Source organism: Pectinophora gossypiella, chromosome 7 (genome assembly GCF_024362695.1).
Source record: "Pectinophora gossypiella chromosome 7, ilPecGoss1.1, whole genome shotgun sequence".
In the NCBI taxonomy this organism is placed as follows: Eukaryota; Metazoa; Arthropoda; class Insecta; order Lepidoptera; family Gelechiidae; genus Pectinophora; species Pectinophora gossypiella.
This window is the reverse complement of record NC_065410.1, coordinates 4,348,938-4,367,693: the sequence shown is the minus strand read 5'-3', so window position 1 is coordinate 4,367,693 and position 18,756 is coordinate 4,348,938. Positions and strand designations below refer to the sequence as shown.

Genomic DNA, 18,756 nt, shown 5'->3' with positions numbered 1-18,756 from the left:
TGTAACTATGTACCTACTACCTGCTGAATAAAGATATTTTTGAATTTGTTCTAAATTCTAAAGGTCGGTTTCATAGGGTGGGCTCTAAACCGGTGACCGTGTATGAAGATTTGATTTTATTTTATTGGGGACAAAAAACAGCAGTAGGTAGGTACATTATGATTACACAGTGTTAGGTTGTTAACATTTATTTGTAAATGTACTATTAACATTATTGTCCGCGAATTATAAGTAAGAAGATGATGAGTGTTGTGTTCGAATCTTTCTAACATAAGTATAATATGGTCGGAATAGTGTGATGTTATTATTACTGCTTCTGGGAATAGGCGTGGTCTTGGTTCATCCAACTACTGCTTGTGCGTCACACAAGAGTAATTAGTCGAATGACAGAATAATAAGTACCTACGCGAGACTTGTTTGTATTAGGTACGGTGCGATGCCTATGATAACAAACGAATTAGGTTACAGGATGTTCGATTAACTAAAGTAACTAACTAAAGTACTTTAAGAAATATTCGTTATTAAATCAATGTAGTTGTAGCGGTCAGATCGTTTGTGTTCTTATATCGGATATTGAACATCCTGTAGCTGAAATAGCTACTATTAAAAAGTGTAATTAAAACTCCATTTTATTTATTCGTCTATGTCTTTATAATTAATTACTATTAAAATTTTATAAACCGCATGTCATTACAACATAAATGATTTATAGAAAGTTCGCTCCGTTGGAGGATAACAGTTTGCTTTAAATTTTATCTACCTCTACAAAAATACCTTTCGCACAATTCAGTCATAAATTCGTGAAATAACAATACCTGAGTACAATAAGTCAGGTAGTATTATTAAAATGTAAAGAATAAGTCATTACATTGTAGTAAAATTAATCACTCCCGTAATAAGTTTTACTTCTTACTAGAAATTCACTGATCCAAAACAGTCAAACAATACATGGGTACACTTTACATAAACACAATTTAAACCAAAGTTTTGATCACACCGGACGGAAGCTGTGATTTCATTCCCCTAAAACTTCATCGACATCGTAGTTTATCGACGAATTTCTCAATAGCTCGATAGCGCGACGGCAGCATTGCGTCTTTAAGCATCGGGTGGAAGCGGACGTCTTCGGACAAAGCCAGGCACAGCTGTCGGGCGTGGACGCGGGCCTCAGGGCTCGCGTCCCCGAGCAGCTCACCGGACGCCCTCAACAGTATAGTGCGGGGCTCCGGAGGCATGTCGAGGATCCTCCCGGGGCCATTGTGCTCAACTAGTTTAGCCAACGCTTGAGCCGCGGCGGCCCGCACGGGGCCCGCGCGGTGCGATGCCCCACGTCGCGCCAGCGCTACAGCCGCTCGAGCACTATTACTTCCATAACCCATGCGAACCAACGCCGATGCTGCATCGGCTCTTAAAAATCTATTCACATCAGCGCATCGCTCCAGTAGAGCAGTAGCGGCGTCTTCTAGTTCGGGATCAAGCACGCGGCCGCGATGTTCGAATAACGCACCGAGCGTAGAGCACGCGGTCCTCGCAACTCTAGATCGGAGCGAGCGCACGTGGCCTGACGCGGAGCGCACCACGGCTCGCCAGCTCGCAGCCGGCGCGCGCGCTGACGGGTCCACCGCCAGCCGCTCTGCCTCTACCAAACTGTTCACTATCACCTCCCAGTCCTCGTGTTTCGCCGGGATTATGCACTCCGACAGAGCGTTGCGAACGTCCCTCTCGCACGGCAGCGGTTGATCATCGTACACGTCACTAATCGGCTCCGGTGTCAAGTTACCGCTTTTCAAACTTTTTACTGGACTAGGAGATGTGCTTCTGCTTTTCGCTGGTATTGGACTCTGTAAAGATTTTCTGCTCCGAGGTCTGTTAACCGGAGTTCCGCCTGAATGCTGAACTTCCGTGTTGAGTGATTTTTGAGATCCGAATTCGTTGGAGACATTGTCCTGGTGGTGTTGATCCTCAACGCTTCGTATCGATGGGTTCGACTTCTCCGAGTAATCTTCTACTTTAATGGACGGCGACCGCGGCGGCGGCGGTGCATCGTCGACTTCATCTGCGGGAATATCAATTTGAGTGATTTCGCCAAAGACGACACTCTCTAGAGATTTTTTCTCTTCGTCCAAAGGCTTCTTTTCGTCTTCATAACTCGTGAAGGCGCTCGAGTCTCTGTAAAGGAAAGGATTGTTAATGTTTTGTTTGGTTGAATATACTTATGTAAAGTTTTGTAGTTGGTGAGTGGGTGAGGAAATTACCGCGTGTGTAAGGGGAGGTCAGCAACTAGGTCGGGCGCGAGGGGAGGCGCGGGGGGCGCGGGAGCGACCCCGCGGCGTGGGCAGCAGCACAGCCACATGGCGCCGCCTGCCGCCGCGGCGCCTCCGCGACTACTGGCGCCCTACTGTCGTCGCATCTAGTGCTGCCACCACATAAGCAGGAACCACTAGAGTTCAACGCTAAACTCGATGAGTCAAGTTGAATCACCTTCCTTTAACTTTGTCTGAATCGATCGATATGCGTATTTTTAGCTAATTTGTTCGCGGCTTCACCGTTTTGGGTAAGTATTTGAACCAAACGCTTTGTGGAATGTAACTATTTAACTTTGAACCTAACAAACTAGAGAAGCTAATACCATCAAAGGCAAATCTACAATAAATTACGTAAAAAAAGGCGCCCCTGCTAAACCAATGTGGAGTTTCCTTCAGTACAACTCGAGTTAGCGTGTCTAACTTATTCGAATCGATTTGATTCGCGTCGGTACACCACTCACCGGAACACCCTCACGATCAATTGCACTGCACATGCTGATAAACCCACTAGTAGCTGCATATTATGCAGATTACCCCGATCCTTGGAACCACGCCGGGTAGTTAAAAAAAGCCATTTATCAATGACTCTTGAATGAGACGGCGAGACAGAGTAGCTTCAAAACCGGCATGTTTTAAATAACGAATGCATAAACTGGAGTATGAACAAAAGAAAGTTTCTAGAATATTCAGATTTGCAAGTCAAAACCAAAGCAGTGACCTAACCCTTATCGAATCCAATCAATCAACCAGAGATGAAGGAAAGGAAGCAATTAGCATTTAATAGTTGCCCATTAATTCGCAACAAACTGACCGCCCAGCTATTCGAAAGCTTTGCTCGACATCTTGAGACTATTAGCCGTGTTTACCGATCACGAAGTGGAGCGATCCACCGATATGGTAAATAGGTCGCCATAAACTCTAGAATGGATGTCGACCAATAATTTTAGTTTCAAAATGTGGGTTAGTAGTGGCACGCAATTATTTCTGTACTGTACCGGTCATAGAATGCGTGATCAACGCTATACGAGTCTATTGAATTGATAATCAAATGTCCATTTTGATAGGTCTCAATCGTTTCGGTATGCTACGCGTTGAAACATTTATATATAATCAACGTTCATCTATAGGCTGTCTGGTGGCCTGGAAAGCCTAAAAGGTGATTTAACTGACATGATGGTAATTTGAAGATATGAAGTCACCGTCAACCAATTAAGCTTTCAACGATTTCAACGGTATAGCTTATCCATGAGGTATCTAACAAAGACAGCCTGTTGACGTTGCGTGTAACTACGATTCGCGAAAACCAAAACAAAGGAGAAACAGTTACGTTGCTTGGCAACGACAGTCACTCAAAGTTGTCAGCTTTATAAGGTGGAGGTTCCATGTGGTTTCATGTTTATGAACACCTTAGGCGAAAGGAAATGATGTGCCATAAACCGTTTGCCTCTTGACATTTCGCCGAGGCTAAATTCTTACGCATTTTCGGAAATCGCCAAGTCATGGCCATTTGGCGGTATTCGTCATTTTCTTTTATCGATTACATGTTAGTTACAGGTTTATAGGGGTGACTAGCTCCCGACTTCGGTATAATGAAGGATTTTCCAAGCTACGTTCCTTAAAAACAATATAGATGGCTCTGTACAGTTTGTCCCTTCGTTTAACCTTTGAATTTTAAATGGATAACAGACATTAATTATGTATCTTTTATCTTTGTATTTGGCTATCAATGGTGACCCTTGTTATAACACCCAGGCGCAATAATTACATCTTCCACCCATTATTATTCTAGTCAAAATAAAAAGAAGTAATATAGGTAGCAACATAATTATTTTTATATAAGTATGCTTTTGCCACTTACATCGTATTTTTGAATAATTATGAACTCGGGCAATGAGAAGGTAATTTTCATATTAAAACTGTACAACACATCACAATCTCCATCTCACCTGTTCCATTGTACTACATGGAATATAATAAATAATTGAATTGAATTGAACTGTACAACGCCATCTCAATCTTGCCATAGATAACATCGCCGTCTCAATCGGAATAATTATTCACGAAACTAGAACAGACCGCGAAATAAAAATATATTTTATTACTGTACGTTTGATGTTGGCATGTCGCGTTATACTTACTTACTTGCCCCAATTTAGTGTTAATTACTGAAACAATTTACGCGTAACATTTCTAACGTTTACTGTACTTATTGCGGACCTTTCGTGACTGAGGCTTTGAATAAATATGCTTGCTTAATGTCATCAAGATATGTTGCAGTGATTCCAGAAAGAACCAGCTAAATAAATAATAAAATATGAAAGAACATTTTTCACAGTCTCTCCGGCAAGCGTTCAAGTCATCACGCCATCTCTTTCGAAGTCTATAAATGATGTAATACAAACTGGATTAAAAGAAAAGAAAGGAAAACATGAAACAGTAGGACTAGGGCCCTGTGCTGGGAGGTTTTCTGGCCACGTCTTTCCCTCAGCGTTACAGATTCCGATGTGGTAGTAGTTTTACAGCTAGTTACATAATATGTAATTTAATTATGTTTGACGTTCAAAAAGCGCTAACTTTGTAAGCCAATTTTGAAAGATAAATATTTTTGAATTTTGAATTTTGAGGTCTACCACGACGCCTGTACCCGTCATGAGGCACCCAATGCGTGACGATCCGTACCCACCGCCCAGGGTGCAATCTCATTTGAGTCTGGCGGCTTTTCGTCCCACATCAGAGATCCCATCCTAACCTACGGTGCCCAGACCTGGTCATTGACAGAACGTCAAAACTCCAGGATCAAGGTCTGCCAAAGAGCGATTGAGCGTAGTGTGTTAGGTGTCAAAAGAATTGATCGAGTCCGATACACAACAACTGCGATCAAAAACGGGAATCGGTGATGTGGGACGAATGTAAATAATCCAAGAAAAAACCAAGTTGAACAAGTGGCTTTTCCATTGATCAGTTGTGATAATGACATTAAGCAGAAACCCTTCCACGCAGATGTGCATTTTCCCACAATACAAGGCCTACCTAGGCGATCCATCCAAGGCTTGGCCTACCTAAGCAATATTTAATTATATCAGCAGATAATTGCTCAATACAAAACACTTGAACTATCGAATCGAACTTTGAACTTCATGAAAGCTAAAGGATTACTGAATTTTAAATGAATGATAATTGAAGGTCTGATAAATTTTCAACCAGTATTGGGGCAACCATCTTTGGTGTGGTGTTACTGGCCCTTGGCAGAACTCTTTAATAATGGATAATAATAAAGGAAATATACTCGATGAGTTGTTATTAGACCTAGGGTCAGAGGCCTTGCCTTTACCTCATGTTCAATAAGCTATTTTCCAACTATTCATACAGATGCTTTTTACTAAACGTCAAAACACGAAATTACTATGGAATTTGTATGAAAAAGCATACTGTGACGTCATAGAAAAACGTGATAAAATGTTGGACTTATTATTACGTTTTTCGTGGTTAAAATGGTAATTTAAATAGAAAAAAGAAAATGTGTTTCGTTAGTTTTAGATCAGTCTTTATTTAGTATTAAGTAATCAGAATTTCATAATTTATCTTGAACCTAGTACAGTCATGAGCAATATAATGTACCTACTTTAGGACTCTGTCGCACTAACATATTTGACATTTAGTGAGACTTACAGTTCAATTTGTCAAAAAAGTTAATGTGACATGGTGCCAAAGTGTATACATATTAATGCTCGTGACCGTACACGACCCAATTTGCGTAATTTTGGAGTTCAAAATACTACAGCCAACATCTTCATGAATGTTCCTAAAATAAAGTACCTAAGTAAGTAATTTTTGAAGGGTGTATATGTCTTTCAGCCTAGTCGGGCGACTTGAAGACTTTGGCAAATGGGTTAGCTACTTGCTTAAACACTTCCACCACGCAATGAAACAGCGTGGTCGAGTTCGCTATGCCCCCTCCTCCCTTTGATTAAGTGGGCAGGGGATTAACTCTTTAGTAATAAATTCTTTAGTGTTACATTTGTGTTCATGTTTTGATTGTTGAAATAAATGATCACACTTACTTGTCGCTCAGGGGTATAGGAGACAGTCTTTTCAGCACGTAATCTCTCCCTGGTTGAGTGATACCTGTCACAGGAGAAGATCATCATTATAATCAGATCATCGTAAGCAGAGACTATGGAATTCCATCTCCTTCAATCCTGACACACTAGTCTTGTTTATCATCATCATCCCCCTAGCATTTTCCCGTTTTTCACAGGGTCCGCTTACCTAACCTGAAGATTTAACAGGTCCGGTTTTTTACAGAAGCGACTGTCTGTCTGATCTTCCAACTCGCGCGGGGAAAACCTGCCCAATACAGGTTAGGTCACATGACATATCTGCGAAAATGCATTTCTCGGGAATGTGGGTTTCCTCACGATGTTTTCTTTCACCGCTGAGCGCGTGATAGTCATTTATGATATAAACGAATTCGAGAATCATCGGTGTCTGTGCTGGATTCGAACCTGCAACCTCAAAGTGAGAGGCAAGCGTTCTACCAACAGAAGAAGATAAAACGAAGCTTAAATAATCGGGATCGATAGTAGTTGAATACACAATTGAGAGATTGGCATGAATAGGTCAGATACACCATTTTTGCATTCGCTCGATTGCATCGTACACGCGACTGTCATGCCGTCAACAAAGTAATATTTAGCTAAGTAATTTATTGTTTAAAACTTGTCTTGTACAGTCATGAGCAATATAATGTACCCACTTTAGGACTCTGTCGCACTAACATATTTGACATTTAGTGAGACTTACAGTTCAATTTCTCAAAAAAGTTAATGTGACATGGTACCAAAGTGTAAGTATAATCAATGCTGGTGACCGTACTTTACCTCTATAAGAGCAGTGCGATTCCATAGTTGCTACATACCCCCCAGACCAAAAACTGCTCTTTGAAAATAGTTTATAGTTTCTTGCATGTCAAAACTCTTCCATTTGGTCTAATTTATTTGATTTAAAAAAATAAGCACATACAGCAGAACAAAGATACAGTAATAAAGAACACATAGGCGGCCTTATCTTTTGGGTAGGTATACTTATAATACCTGCGACACATACAAGTCAATATGAGCATCACTTACTTGGCAGTGGAGCAGAATCGGGCAGTGGTCGTAGCCTCCTGGGAGGCAGAGGAGCTGCGGGGGGCGGGGTGGACCGCGCTCGGCGTCTCACCGGGACTGGCAGCTGAGAACTCCTGCCGGAAAACGACTTCGTTAGGTAATAAACGTAGAAGGAAAGACGGAAATCATATAAGGTCATCATAAACATAAACAGTCTATATACGTCGCACTACTGGGCACAGGCTTCAACAAGACTGGTCCATCCTGGCCAGTAATCCCGTATCTAGATGGGAGCAACTGGATTTTGTATTTTGTGGGGCTCAGGGGCGACACTTTGTGGTCTCGCACCACCTAAATATTTTGCTAGGGCCACCACTGGGGTATGGGGCTCTGAGGTCTTTTACGGCTAACCGCCGAGACCAACGGCTTAACGTGCCTTCGGACAAAACAAAGTTCGTGGTACGTAAACACAGATCATAAAATAAGGAAAAACGAAAATAAGGCGTCACTTCACCTGGTTATATGAATCGGTTTTATATTCTCCGTCGGTCTGCTAAGTCGCTCTCTTAGCTGTAACAAACAATGAAAGCTGTGAAAGTTAGTTTCTTCAGGTTAGACAAGCTGAATCCTGAAGATGCGGGGTAGATAGGTACCTATAATGCTCCTGTATAAACCTAGAATGTTCTAAGCAACGAAAATAAACTGAAATTACGCGTTTTTGTTCTCACTAGTTAGATTCATTGGTTAATTGTAGTAGTAGTCGAACTAATGACAATTATTTTCCCATTTCCCGAGGGTCGTAAATAGTCTCAATAGATATAATTACCTAAGTATGATGTTACATCACAGGGAGTTTCTCTAATCTATATCAGAAAGTTTAGAACCAAAAAGAGCTGACGAGCTATTTAAGAAGAGAGATAAGTACCTACATTCAAAAGCAAAAGGTAAATAAAATAAGTAGTTTTCTAAACACTACCTTATTGCAGAAGACGTCAGCCCTCGCGGTGCCAGCGAGTCGTCTCCTGACTGCAGAGAGGACCGCTGCAGGACCCGCCGCCCTAGCGAGACACATGGTGGCTCGGAGCTGAGCGTTCTGGACTCTGTCTACGTCTCCAGTCACCTGGAGAGATGTGGCGGTTTAACTGCGATAATTGTGGTTAGCAGGGGCTCACGTTTTGGAGGTCCTGGTTCGATTCCCGATGGGGATATTGTCGAAGTCAATTTGTGACTATCCTTTGTTTCCAGCGAGTAAAGTCCTCATGTCGAAGATGTAAATGTCTTCTTAAAATACCAAAATCCTTCGCTGAGGCCGAATTGAGTGGAAGAAGTTTCGACTTAATGTCTTAATATGAGTCACAGTTTAGCTTAGAGTCGGGTCAGGCTTTATATAGAACCAGGGCCCCGAGGGTACCTGTAGGCGACTCACCCCAATCATAGCAGGATCGAACACCAGGTCGACTAGGTGATGCAGGGCGAGTCTCTGCAGCAGGGCATGAGGCAGGGCTGCGGGCAGGGGCTCCCGGGCCATGCGGGACACCAGGGCTGGTAGAATATCGCGAGCACAGTCGTTGCTGGCGCTCCGGAGCAGCGCGCAGACTGCGCCCTCCGCCGGGGCTCTTGCTGCTGTCACCTGGTGGGATGACAGCAGCAGTTAGGTACTTAGGTACTAAACATAACCACTACTCGGACTCTTCATACAAAAAACCTTGTTTTACACGCGCATCTGTTTGTGTAACGTCTGACCATACGATTGAAGACTAAAGTTAGACCGAATTGGGGTGAGGTAAACCTAGCTCAGCAGCTGGTGAGGAGAGAAGAGTTGCTGTTCTATACGTAGTATTACTTAATCCTTATTTTATGACACAACAATTCTCACGACTGTATCCAAATTGGGGTAGTCAGAGGTACATTCATCGCAAGGTGAACCTACCTATATCCACGCCTCACCGAGCTTTCTGTTACCAACGTAAAAGGTGGTGAGCCGTCTATAATGGTCGAGCCAACTGTGTTACTGAAAACTTCGGTACCGAGGTTCGGACCGGCGCTTCTCGTTTGAGAAGCAACCCCACAGGACCGCGGTAACAGAGACTATTTTTGTTGACGTGACTTATTGTAGATTTGCCGCAGATGGCATTAACTACTTGGCCGGACAAATGGGGAGTGCTGAAGGCTCTCACCCGGTACAACGTTTAAGACAACAGGCCTGAGGGTGCCTAGTTGGGCGCGAACCTAGGGTCAGGGCGTCGTCTGAGAGGAAAAATATTTGAAAGAATTAATCGACCCTAGTGGGTCGATAGCGATAAGCGCTGAATGAGGGAAATCGTCGGCCACGCCGGCGGGGTCGGTATCGGGGTCCTGAAGTGTTTGGTGTCGCGAGCTGATTGGCTGCCTCTATGGCTAGAGTAATCGGGTCGTCGAGATCGTATATTACGTCCTTCCGACGCCGATACTTTTCGGTACCATTCCTAAGCGGAATGTATTCGGAAGTCGAAATTTCTATAAAAAATCGTATTCGAAATAGGTAGTATCTGATATCTGAGTCTGAATTCCAGAAAACTATCCTTTTAATGTTTATTACAGAAAATTATTCCACGCCTGCCACAAAAACGATTATCTTGCACATTTAATACTACACAAGCATTAAAAATGTACAACATTACCTCGATGTAATATAATTACAGTGTAGTTTCTAGAATGAAGGCTCCAGCTTTTAAAGTGCGCATAATGGTTGATGTTGAACACGGTATGAAACTCCCGTTATGCTGTAACTAATATCAGGGTACATTACTATGCAAATATTTCCGAAAAGTCACTGTTTTATCAATATCGTATAGTGTTTAATCATGGTATGTATGTGCCCCTATGGCTGTGGAAAATGTAAGGTAAAAAATATGTTTATTACTCTACGTATGCTACGAAAAACAGGATTTCTTTAATTTCACCGGATAACGGATGCATACCTAACTTCTTCTTCTATCGTGTGGGTTGCGAGGAATAACAACCAGATCAACCCTGGTGACGTTACAATTGAGCCGCCAAAGGCCCCTGACTCATATGACGACTACCCTAGGTACATCAAATTCAAAAATACCTTTATTCAGTAGGTAACATATTTACACTTTAAATCCTCATTTTTTTACATAACGAACGTCTCATCCGCCTAAAACTACTACAGCTTCTTGCAAATTGTATAGCCGGAGAAAAGAAGCTGCAAGAAAAACCTCGGCACAGGGCCCTAGATGTTCTTTGAAAAAACATAAAATATTGTTACATATACAATTTGGGTTTTGGCTGTCTAATAGCAGTTCCCAGACAGTTAATTCCATGCATTCATATCTTCTAAATAATCACTAACCTTATAATAACCTTTTTTACAAAATGTACGTTTAATTACTGTCATAAAACTGTTCAAAGGTAAATTCTGAATGTCAGTCAGTACCTAAGTATAGTAATCGGTTAAATCGACCAATGGCTTAACGTGCCTTCTGAAGCAGGGATCATAAGTATTACTTTCGGACAATCGGGTGATCAGCCTGCAATATTCTAACCAAACTTAGGCTCACAAAGTAATTTTAGTTTTTTTGTGTTTTTGTTAGTCCCCCACCGGGATTTGGACCTGGGACCTCCGGATCGTGAAGCCAAAGCTCAACCACTAGACCACGGGGGTCGTTCATACCTAATTTAAATGAGAATAAAAAAATAAAACTGCAGCTACGTACCCATGGAACTGATATACCTACCTACGTAGTCCATAATAATATTCGCTTACAGCCTATATATGTCCCACTGCTGGGCACAGGCCTCCCCTCAATCAACCGGAGGGGGTATGGAGCATACTCCACCACGCTACTCCAATGCGGGTTGGGTTTTTGTAACTATTTCATTTTATTTTGGCGCATTAAAGTATATTTGTATTTTGTAATATTAGTTTGCTATAAAATATTAATTGACAGTTCATTCATACAGTTAACTTACCTAGGTACCCCCCGACATACGGATAAGATTATGAGACAGAAACAATCGCTTGTAAATAGACAAAGAAATGGCTTTTCCATAAAAAGGGCGTAAGGTAAGTAATCCATTGACAGAATAAACAATTCAGCGATTACTTTTGTGTTCCTTACTGGCCAGTGTTATATAGGTAAGTAAGTACATATAAGTTCTTATATTTAAATAGCGAGGGCAGAAGTTCGATCACCTCTTGGAAATATCATGCTATGCGATGGATTCGGTCACTAAACGTTTCTGGCACGGGTGATTCAAGCCTTGCGTGATGAATTTTACTTTGTAAGACAAGTAAGTACACCTACTTATACCTACTGGAAAACGTTTAGGTGAGCACTCGTATAGATTTAAGTAAGAAAATAGAAAGTTCTTAGTAGTTAGGTATTAAGTGATTATGCTTATAAAATAAAGTTGTTTTGTCGCGGTTATAATAAATTGTAAATTAGGTATGTAAACGTGCAAAATGTTACTCTGGTTAAGTTTTATTCGGTCTAGCATCTATCACTTTTAATTGTATTGGATACAACGCAGTGAAGGATACAGATGTGCTCTGAAGAATACAAATGTGCAATGAAATATACAAACGTGCAATGTTGAGTAAGTGTAATGAAGGCTATAAATCTTCAATAAAAGATACAAATTGCAATGCAGAATACAAAAGTGCAGTGAAGGATACAAAAGTGCTCATACTGCAAAGAACAGTAACCGACCGCATCACTCAACGTTCACCTTGTGCGAGACGAGGGAGATCGTATGGGGTCGCATTCTGATGCAGTTCATTTCCAGAATTTCTAGAAGAGTGCTGGGTGTCCGCCCTCTTTACTGATGCTGCCTAGTTCTATTTAAAATATTTTTAGAACCCAAAAGTAGTACGTATATATGGAATACAACAACGGTAAGCCGTGGGATACAACAGTGCACTGAAGAATACAAAAGTGCAATGAAAGATACAATTACTTAGATACGAAATTGCAGACAGTGCAATGAACATTAACATAGGCATTATAGGCATTTTCTGGGTAAGCTCGTTCCAACGTCGATCTCTTCTTCTTGTAGAAGAACGAAGTCAAGAGCAAACCCATCTTAATTAAAAAAAAAAAAAAAAAAAACTGACCGCATCACTCAACGCCCACATGTGTTGGACCAGCGAGGTGGCATGAGGCTCCACTCTCCTGACGCTCTCAACATCCAGGAGAGTGCTGTGCAGGTGGTCCGCCGCCTTCACTGCCGCTATCCAGTTCTCCTGTTAGACAATAGTGAATGTTCATCATCATCATCATCAGCCCATTAACGTCCCCACTGCTGGGGCACTGGCCTTCCCTATGGATGGGTAGGGAGATCGGGCCTTAAACCATCACGTGGGCCAGTGCGGATTGATGGTTATTAACGACTGCTAATGCAGCCGGGACCAACGGCTTAACGTGCCATCCGAAGCACGGAGGAGCTCGAGATGAAAACTTTTTTTTTGTGGTCACCCATCCTATGACCGGCCTTTGCGAAAGTTGCTTAACTTCAACAGTCGCAGACCGAGCGCGTTTACCGCTGCGCCACCGAGCTCCTCGGTGAATGTTCAACCACGCTTTTTCTCTTCGTAAAGTTGTACGTGGTGGGTTCGCCACTAAATATATATACTTATATACCCCTATACCACTAAATTTGAGAAATCAGGTTCAATGTGACAATGACCACTTAGATGTAAGTTAGTGGTCGATTCGCAAACTTGCAAAAGTTCGAAACAAAGTTAAGGATCCTTTCAACTAACTACTTAGTAGTACTAGTAGTGCCTATATAGTTATGATTATGAGACCTTGATAAGAATGATTCGAACCCTGGTACCGGACTTGCGCCAATAATAATTTTATTTATTAATTACTACATTTATATCAGATTTTACTCCATAATTGATAGTAGGAAGAAAGGCACTTTTAAAATATGTTAGTAAAATAATGATAGGTAGTGTTAGTACACTACCTCACACGTAGTACACTCATTGGTAGTCCAATGAGTTATTAATTTATCTTAAGCGCAGTTTTCACTAACACAGTTGGCGCGACAATTATAAACGGCGATACGGCTCGCCAGCTATCACGTTGGTCTGACAGAAAACTCTGTGAGGTATGGGTACTTAGTTCATCTTGCGATATCTTGGCGTTCATTTTGGCTCTGAATACCCTATTTGGGATATAATGAGTTTATGCTATAAGATAAGGCTGGATGGGACGAAAAAGGACTGAAAGATTAAAATCGTAGCAAATGGAGACCCGTAGTCTGTCTGCCTTTGCGGAAAACGTATGTGATATTTTATATAAGTATCAACTTATTCATCCCTATTACTTCAGTTCCGCATTAATTACGAAGACATTGGCAATACATACAGGGTGTTAGTGACATCGCAACGAAAACTTTGAGGGACAATTCAGACCATGATTCTGATTTAATATCAGGTGGAATTTCCCAAAGTATATTGAAATTGCTTGTTTGTAAGAAATGTAATTAATCGTCAATCTTACGACGGAAAATTCCACTTGATATTAACTCAGAAACATGGTCTGAATCACCTCCTCAGTATTCGTTACGATGTCACTAACACCCTGTATAGGTACCTTTCTACGGCAAGTCACTTTCACACGGGAAATCCATTAATCAAGGTACACTGCGTAGTACCAATACAATATAGCACAGGGCATGAAATACTGTGCTATTTATACCGCATCATAATACGTATTCAGAAATAGGTTGAATACATTTCGCCACGAGCGTTCGTTATAAATTATTTTTCATAATTTTACAAGGCTTTTACATAATTACTCATACACTTTTACTTTGGTTTAACAATGAAGGGAAAATTAAAATTAAATGCAGTGGCAATTTTCAAGTGCGCTTGGCCCGTTTTCCTTGCTCTGCGTGCAGCTAGAGCCCTACTGCGCTCCCCATTTGTCCGGCTAAGTAGTTAATGCCATTTCCGGTAAATCTTATAATCAATCACGTTAAACTTACGTGTTTCAAAAGCAGGAGGTACCTAAAAATGTTCAGTAACAACATAACATATTACATAGCACCACGCCTGTATCCCCGTAGGGGTAAGCAGAGGTGTATAATACCATACACCCACTCTTCACCAGCTCTGCTTAGTTGTTGGTAAAAATGTCCAGTAAGTATAAATAACCAATTAGGGATGTCCTTAGAAAAGGTTTAGTACGATTTATTCTGAACCCGCGGCGTGCGTGTATGAAACGATTGATGAATGTGGAGGAAGCAAGAGAAGTGTGTCAGGATCGAAGCAAATGGAATTCCATAGTCTCTGCTAACCCCTCCCCCATGGTTATTTCCCAATCGGTAAGCAGATACTATGGAATTCCCTTTGTTTGAGTTTATATTATATATGCGTATTATTGTATAAGTTAATTACTGTATATTACCGTGTTATGAAGCTGATCAGCTACGTGTTGTGGAACTATACCGATCTCCTCCCAGTCGTAGCGCGCCCGCAGGGGGGATGGAGGACGCGGAGACAATAAGTCCGCCTCCGCTCGCGGGGATGACGCCAACAGGTTCAACACGAAGCTATACACAAATTTGGAAATTATATATTGTTTATATCTGATATTCTGCTTCTATCGTGTTAGTTAGGTTAGTGAGGTGGATGACTAAACTTAGCAACCTTGGTGTCAGAGTTATTATTGAGCCGATTATTGAGCCAAATGGCTCATGTCAACACTAGTAATATCAGTAAGTAGTTACCGGACCAACGGCTTAACATGTCTTCCAAAGATTTGACAGGTCCCTTTTACAGAAGCGACTGTCTGTCTGACCTTCCATCCCGTAAAGGGAAAACCGAAAATGCATTTCTCGGGAATGTGTTTCCTCACGATGTTTTTCTTCACCGCTGAGCACGTGATAATCATTTATGATCTAAACATTAATTCAAAAACAAATTCGAAAATCATTGAATTAGGCCTGTGTTGGATTCGAACTTGCGACCTCAAAGTTAGAGGAAAGTGAGAACTACCAACTGGCCTACCACGGCTTCCACCACCAAAAATGGCCACGGCTATATGAGGCATTATTTTCTTTAAAAGCATTTCGGCATTTCACTATCGTTCTCCTTATAACATACTTAACTATGACTCACTGAAATGGTGTCGTAACGGAAGGTAAGACCATGTAATGTATCGTGGATTTCATTAGTATCCATCGGATACCAGTATTTATGCGAATCAATATGTGAGTCATGACAGTCATTAAAATCATTATTATACAGAGTGTTAGTGACATCGTAACGAATACTGAGGGGGATGATTCAGACCATGATTCTGAGTTGATATCAAGTGGAATTTCTTGTCGGAAAATTCATGATTTTTTGTGTACTTATTTTTTTTCAGTTCCATACTTTGCGACGGAAAATTCTACTTGATATCAATTCAGGATCATGGCCTGAATCATCCCACATAGTTTTGTTATAATGTCACTAACACCCTGTATTTACTAGAATAGGAATCAAAAGCATCTAATAAGTAAACAAACCTTACCTACCTACCATAATCATAAATTATAGAACTTAATTACTTAAGCAAGTATCTAATTGATTGTCTATAAAATGAAGTTAAGTTTGCCTGTGACCAAACACCCTAAATTGATTTCTATTTAAGCCTAAATTGATTCGAAGGAATAATTGATTGAAATAGTTACTTTTCGTTGGCTAAGTGTACTAATATTTAGGTAAATACCTATTAAATCTTGAGAAAAATATGGTAAAATGATAGACTATCAATAAAAAAACAGAAATCTTCTAATGGTAGAATGATAGGTTACTAATAACTCATGTAAGGAAATAGTCGTAACATGAGCCATGTCAGGGGTCTTTGGCGGCTCAATAATAACCCTGACACTAGGGTTGATGAGACTGGTAATCCACCTCACTACCCACACGATAGAAGAAGAGAAGAAGATAGACTATCAAATCATATAAGTACACGAAATTAACTAGTCTAAGTAGTAGATTTCTTCCACAGGCAGTGGTGGATAATAGTACATAGTGGATACTTACATTAGTTGCACTTTTGGTATCTACCTATTGTTCTCCTAGCTCTTTTGTGGAAAATATACAGTAAGGATTGCCTGCTTTACCCACGAAGAGTATTGAAGAGCCCAATAGACGTATTTGCAAAAGGTTAGATTTGATGCGGATAATTTGACTTACTTACCCGTCATGTTCTAAATGCAGCCGCGTCTGTTTCCTCTTCGGAGATACAACTGGACTCCTTTGCAAATTGTGAAGCACCTCCACCTCCCTGTGGGGCTCCACGGGACTAGGCACCTTCTCTGGAGACTCGGTCAATGTAAGGGCGAATCCTGTGCCCTCCTTCAACCTCCCCTCATCTATCTCATTCTTCGCCTTAAAATAGTCGTATAACTCACTCAACGATTTTGATTTTAATTTCACTTTGCTATAAGTTGCTATAACTTGAGGCTTACGTGTCTTGGTCTGAATAACTGGCAGTGGTATACCGCTCTTTTTCACCGGCTTCAATCTCTCAGGCGCCTCCCGTTTAATCTCATTCATTTTATTCACTATAACTGGAGTTACCTGCGTTGACACCTCCTCTATATTATCATTTTCAATTGCCGTTCCTTTACTAGAAGTAGAAATATTATCATCTTCACTCGTCACTTGATTCTCGCTATCTGGAGTCCTTATTTTGATACTTTCACCTCCGAAACGCACTTTCTTCACCACTACATCGGTATCTTCCGAATCTCCGTCACTATACTTTAACATATTCCTATCAGAACTATCACAGTCTTCCTCACTCGCGGTGGTATTCTCACTCTGCGTCTCATTCTCTTCTAAAACGGTCATAGTGATCGCCGTATCCGAGTCAAATTTAATTTCAGTCTCGATTATGACTCTACCAAAATTATTACTATAGTATGGTATGTGAACGAACGATTCCTCAGATGAACTATCAGTAGATATTTTAAGAGGAGTAGAGAGCGGACTGTTGAACACGTGGTTGATCTTCACCAGCTGCTGGCCACTCTCTCGATACGATTTTCTCGGAGCATAATACACATCCATCGAGTCTTCGTCGTAAGTTTCACAGAGGTGACGAAACTTCTCTTGGACTTTCTGATCTAATTTCGAGAGAAAGTTCACATAATCTCTCGCCCCACAAACTCTTCGAAGTTTCAATAAAGATCTCTGAGCTACATCTTTGTGTATCTTATCAAATAGTTTATCTCCCAGAACTTCAAATATCGGGAAAATGTCAAGATCAGGGTTTCTCCGTTTCAAAATCCCCATCACTGAAGGTATAGAGAGGATGAGTCCGGTGATAACGTTAACTTTTGTGTCAAGATTCGCGGAGTGCGGCCGAATGTTGTGGTAGGAGCACTTGTCTATGATGGCGCGGGCGGCGCAATCGGGGTCCTCGCAGTGGGAGCAGAACACTTTCAGGGCATCTAGGGCAGCTTTTCGCACGTTCGGGGAGCTGTGGCCCAGATTGTCGACGACTTGATCGAACGGGAATGACAGGGCATTACCGGAGAGTGGGAGCAAATCGGCGAGGACTCTGAGCGCGTGCAGGCGTACTTCCCACTCAGGGTGTGTGAGACGATCTCTGATGGCTATGTAGAGGAGTTCTACGTCGAGGTCGGGGGGCAGAGCCCGGGCGCGGAGGACCCGGTCCCAGAGAGGAGCGAGCGGCGGCGGAGGTTGTTCGGGCAGTTGCATGGCGGCGAGTGTCGTGGCGGCGGCGGCTCGCGTGGCTACGGCCCGCGCCGCGCCGCTCAACTGGGTTAATGATCGGACGGTAAGCCACGCGCCCCTGACCAATCGATGGGGAGTCGTGTACACCACCTTACATGTGTGGGGTGTGTTCCTTGAGACGCTACAGCACACGTGTAGGATATTGTAATTACCACGCGAGAAAATCGGGGTCTGTCTGTCTAACATAGACCTTGACCAACATATTTTTGTAATAGGTACCTCCTAAGTACTTACCTATTTACACTTGTTTTAGAAATCACCGCATAAAGTTACTAAAGGTATCCCTTTGATTTGTGAATCAAACTGAGCACCAACTTTCCTAAGACCGCCTTCATGAAGCAAACGTCTGCGGCACCAGGGTTGACCACAGAGCTTCTACTAAGACTCATTGGTGTCTACTAGTAATCTAGAACCACGTGTCGGACGACGCTCAGTGGGTAGGCCCGCTACAAGGTGGACCGACGATCTGGTGAATCGTCGGTCCACCTTTCGTCGTGGAGATCCTTGGGGGAGGCCTATGCCCAGCAGTGGGCGTCATACGGCTGATGATGATGATGAGTAATCTAGA

At 41.9% G+C, this 18,756-nt stretch overlaps 1 protein-coding gene across 1 annotated transcript; it reads right to left on the bottom strand.

Moving 5' to 3' along the window:
* Positions 1–648: 648 nt before the first annotated feature.
* Positions 649–18,152, bottom strand: LOC126368158 (uncharacterized). The gene is made up of 9 exons (XM_050012043.1): positions 16,624–18,152; positions 14,839–14,983; positions 12,534–12,662; positions 8,841–9,044; positions 8,391–8,534; positions 7,929–7,984; positions 7,436–7,548; positions 6,368–6,431; positions 649–2,169 (listed from the first exon to the last, which is right to left on the bottom strand). Exons 1-9 carry the CDS (start codon positions 18,150–18,152, stop codon positions 1,032–1,034), a joined length of 3,522 nt encoding a protein of 1,173 aa, XP_049868000.1. The 3' UTR covers positions 649–1,031.
* Positions 18,153–18,756: the final 604 nt, after the last annotated feature.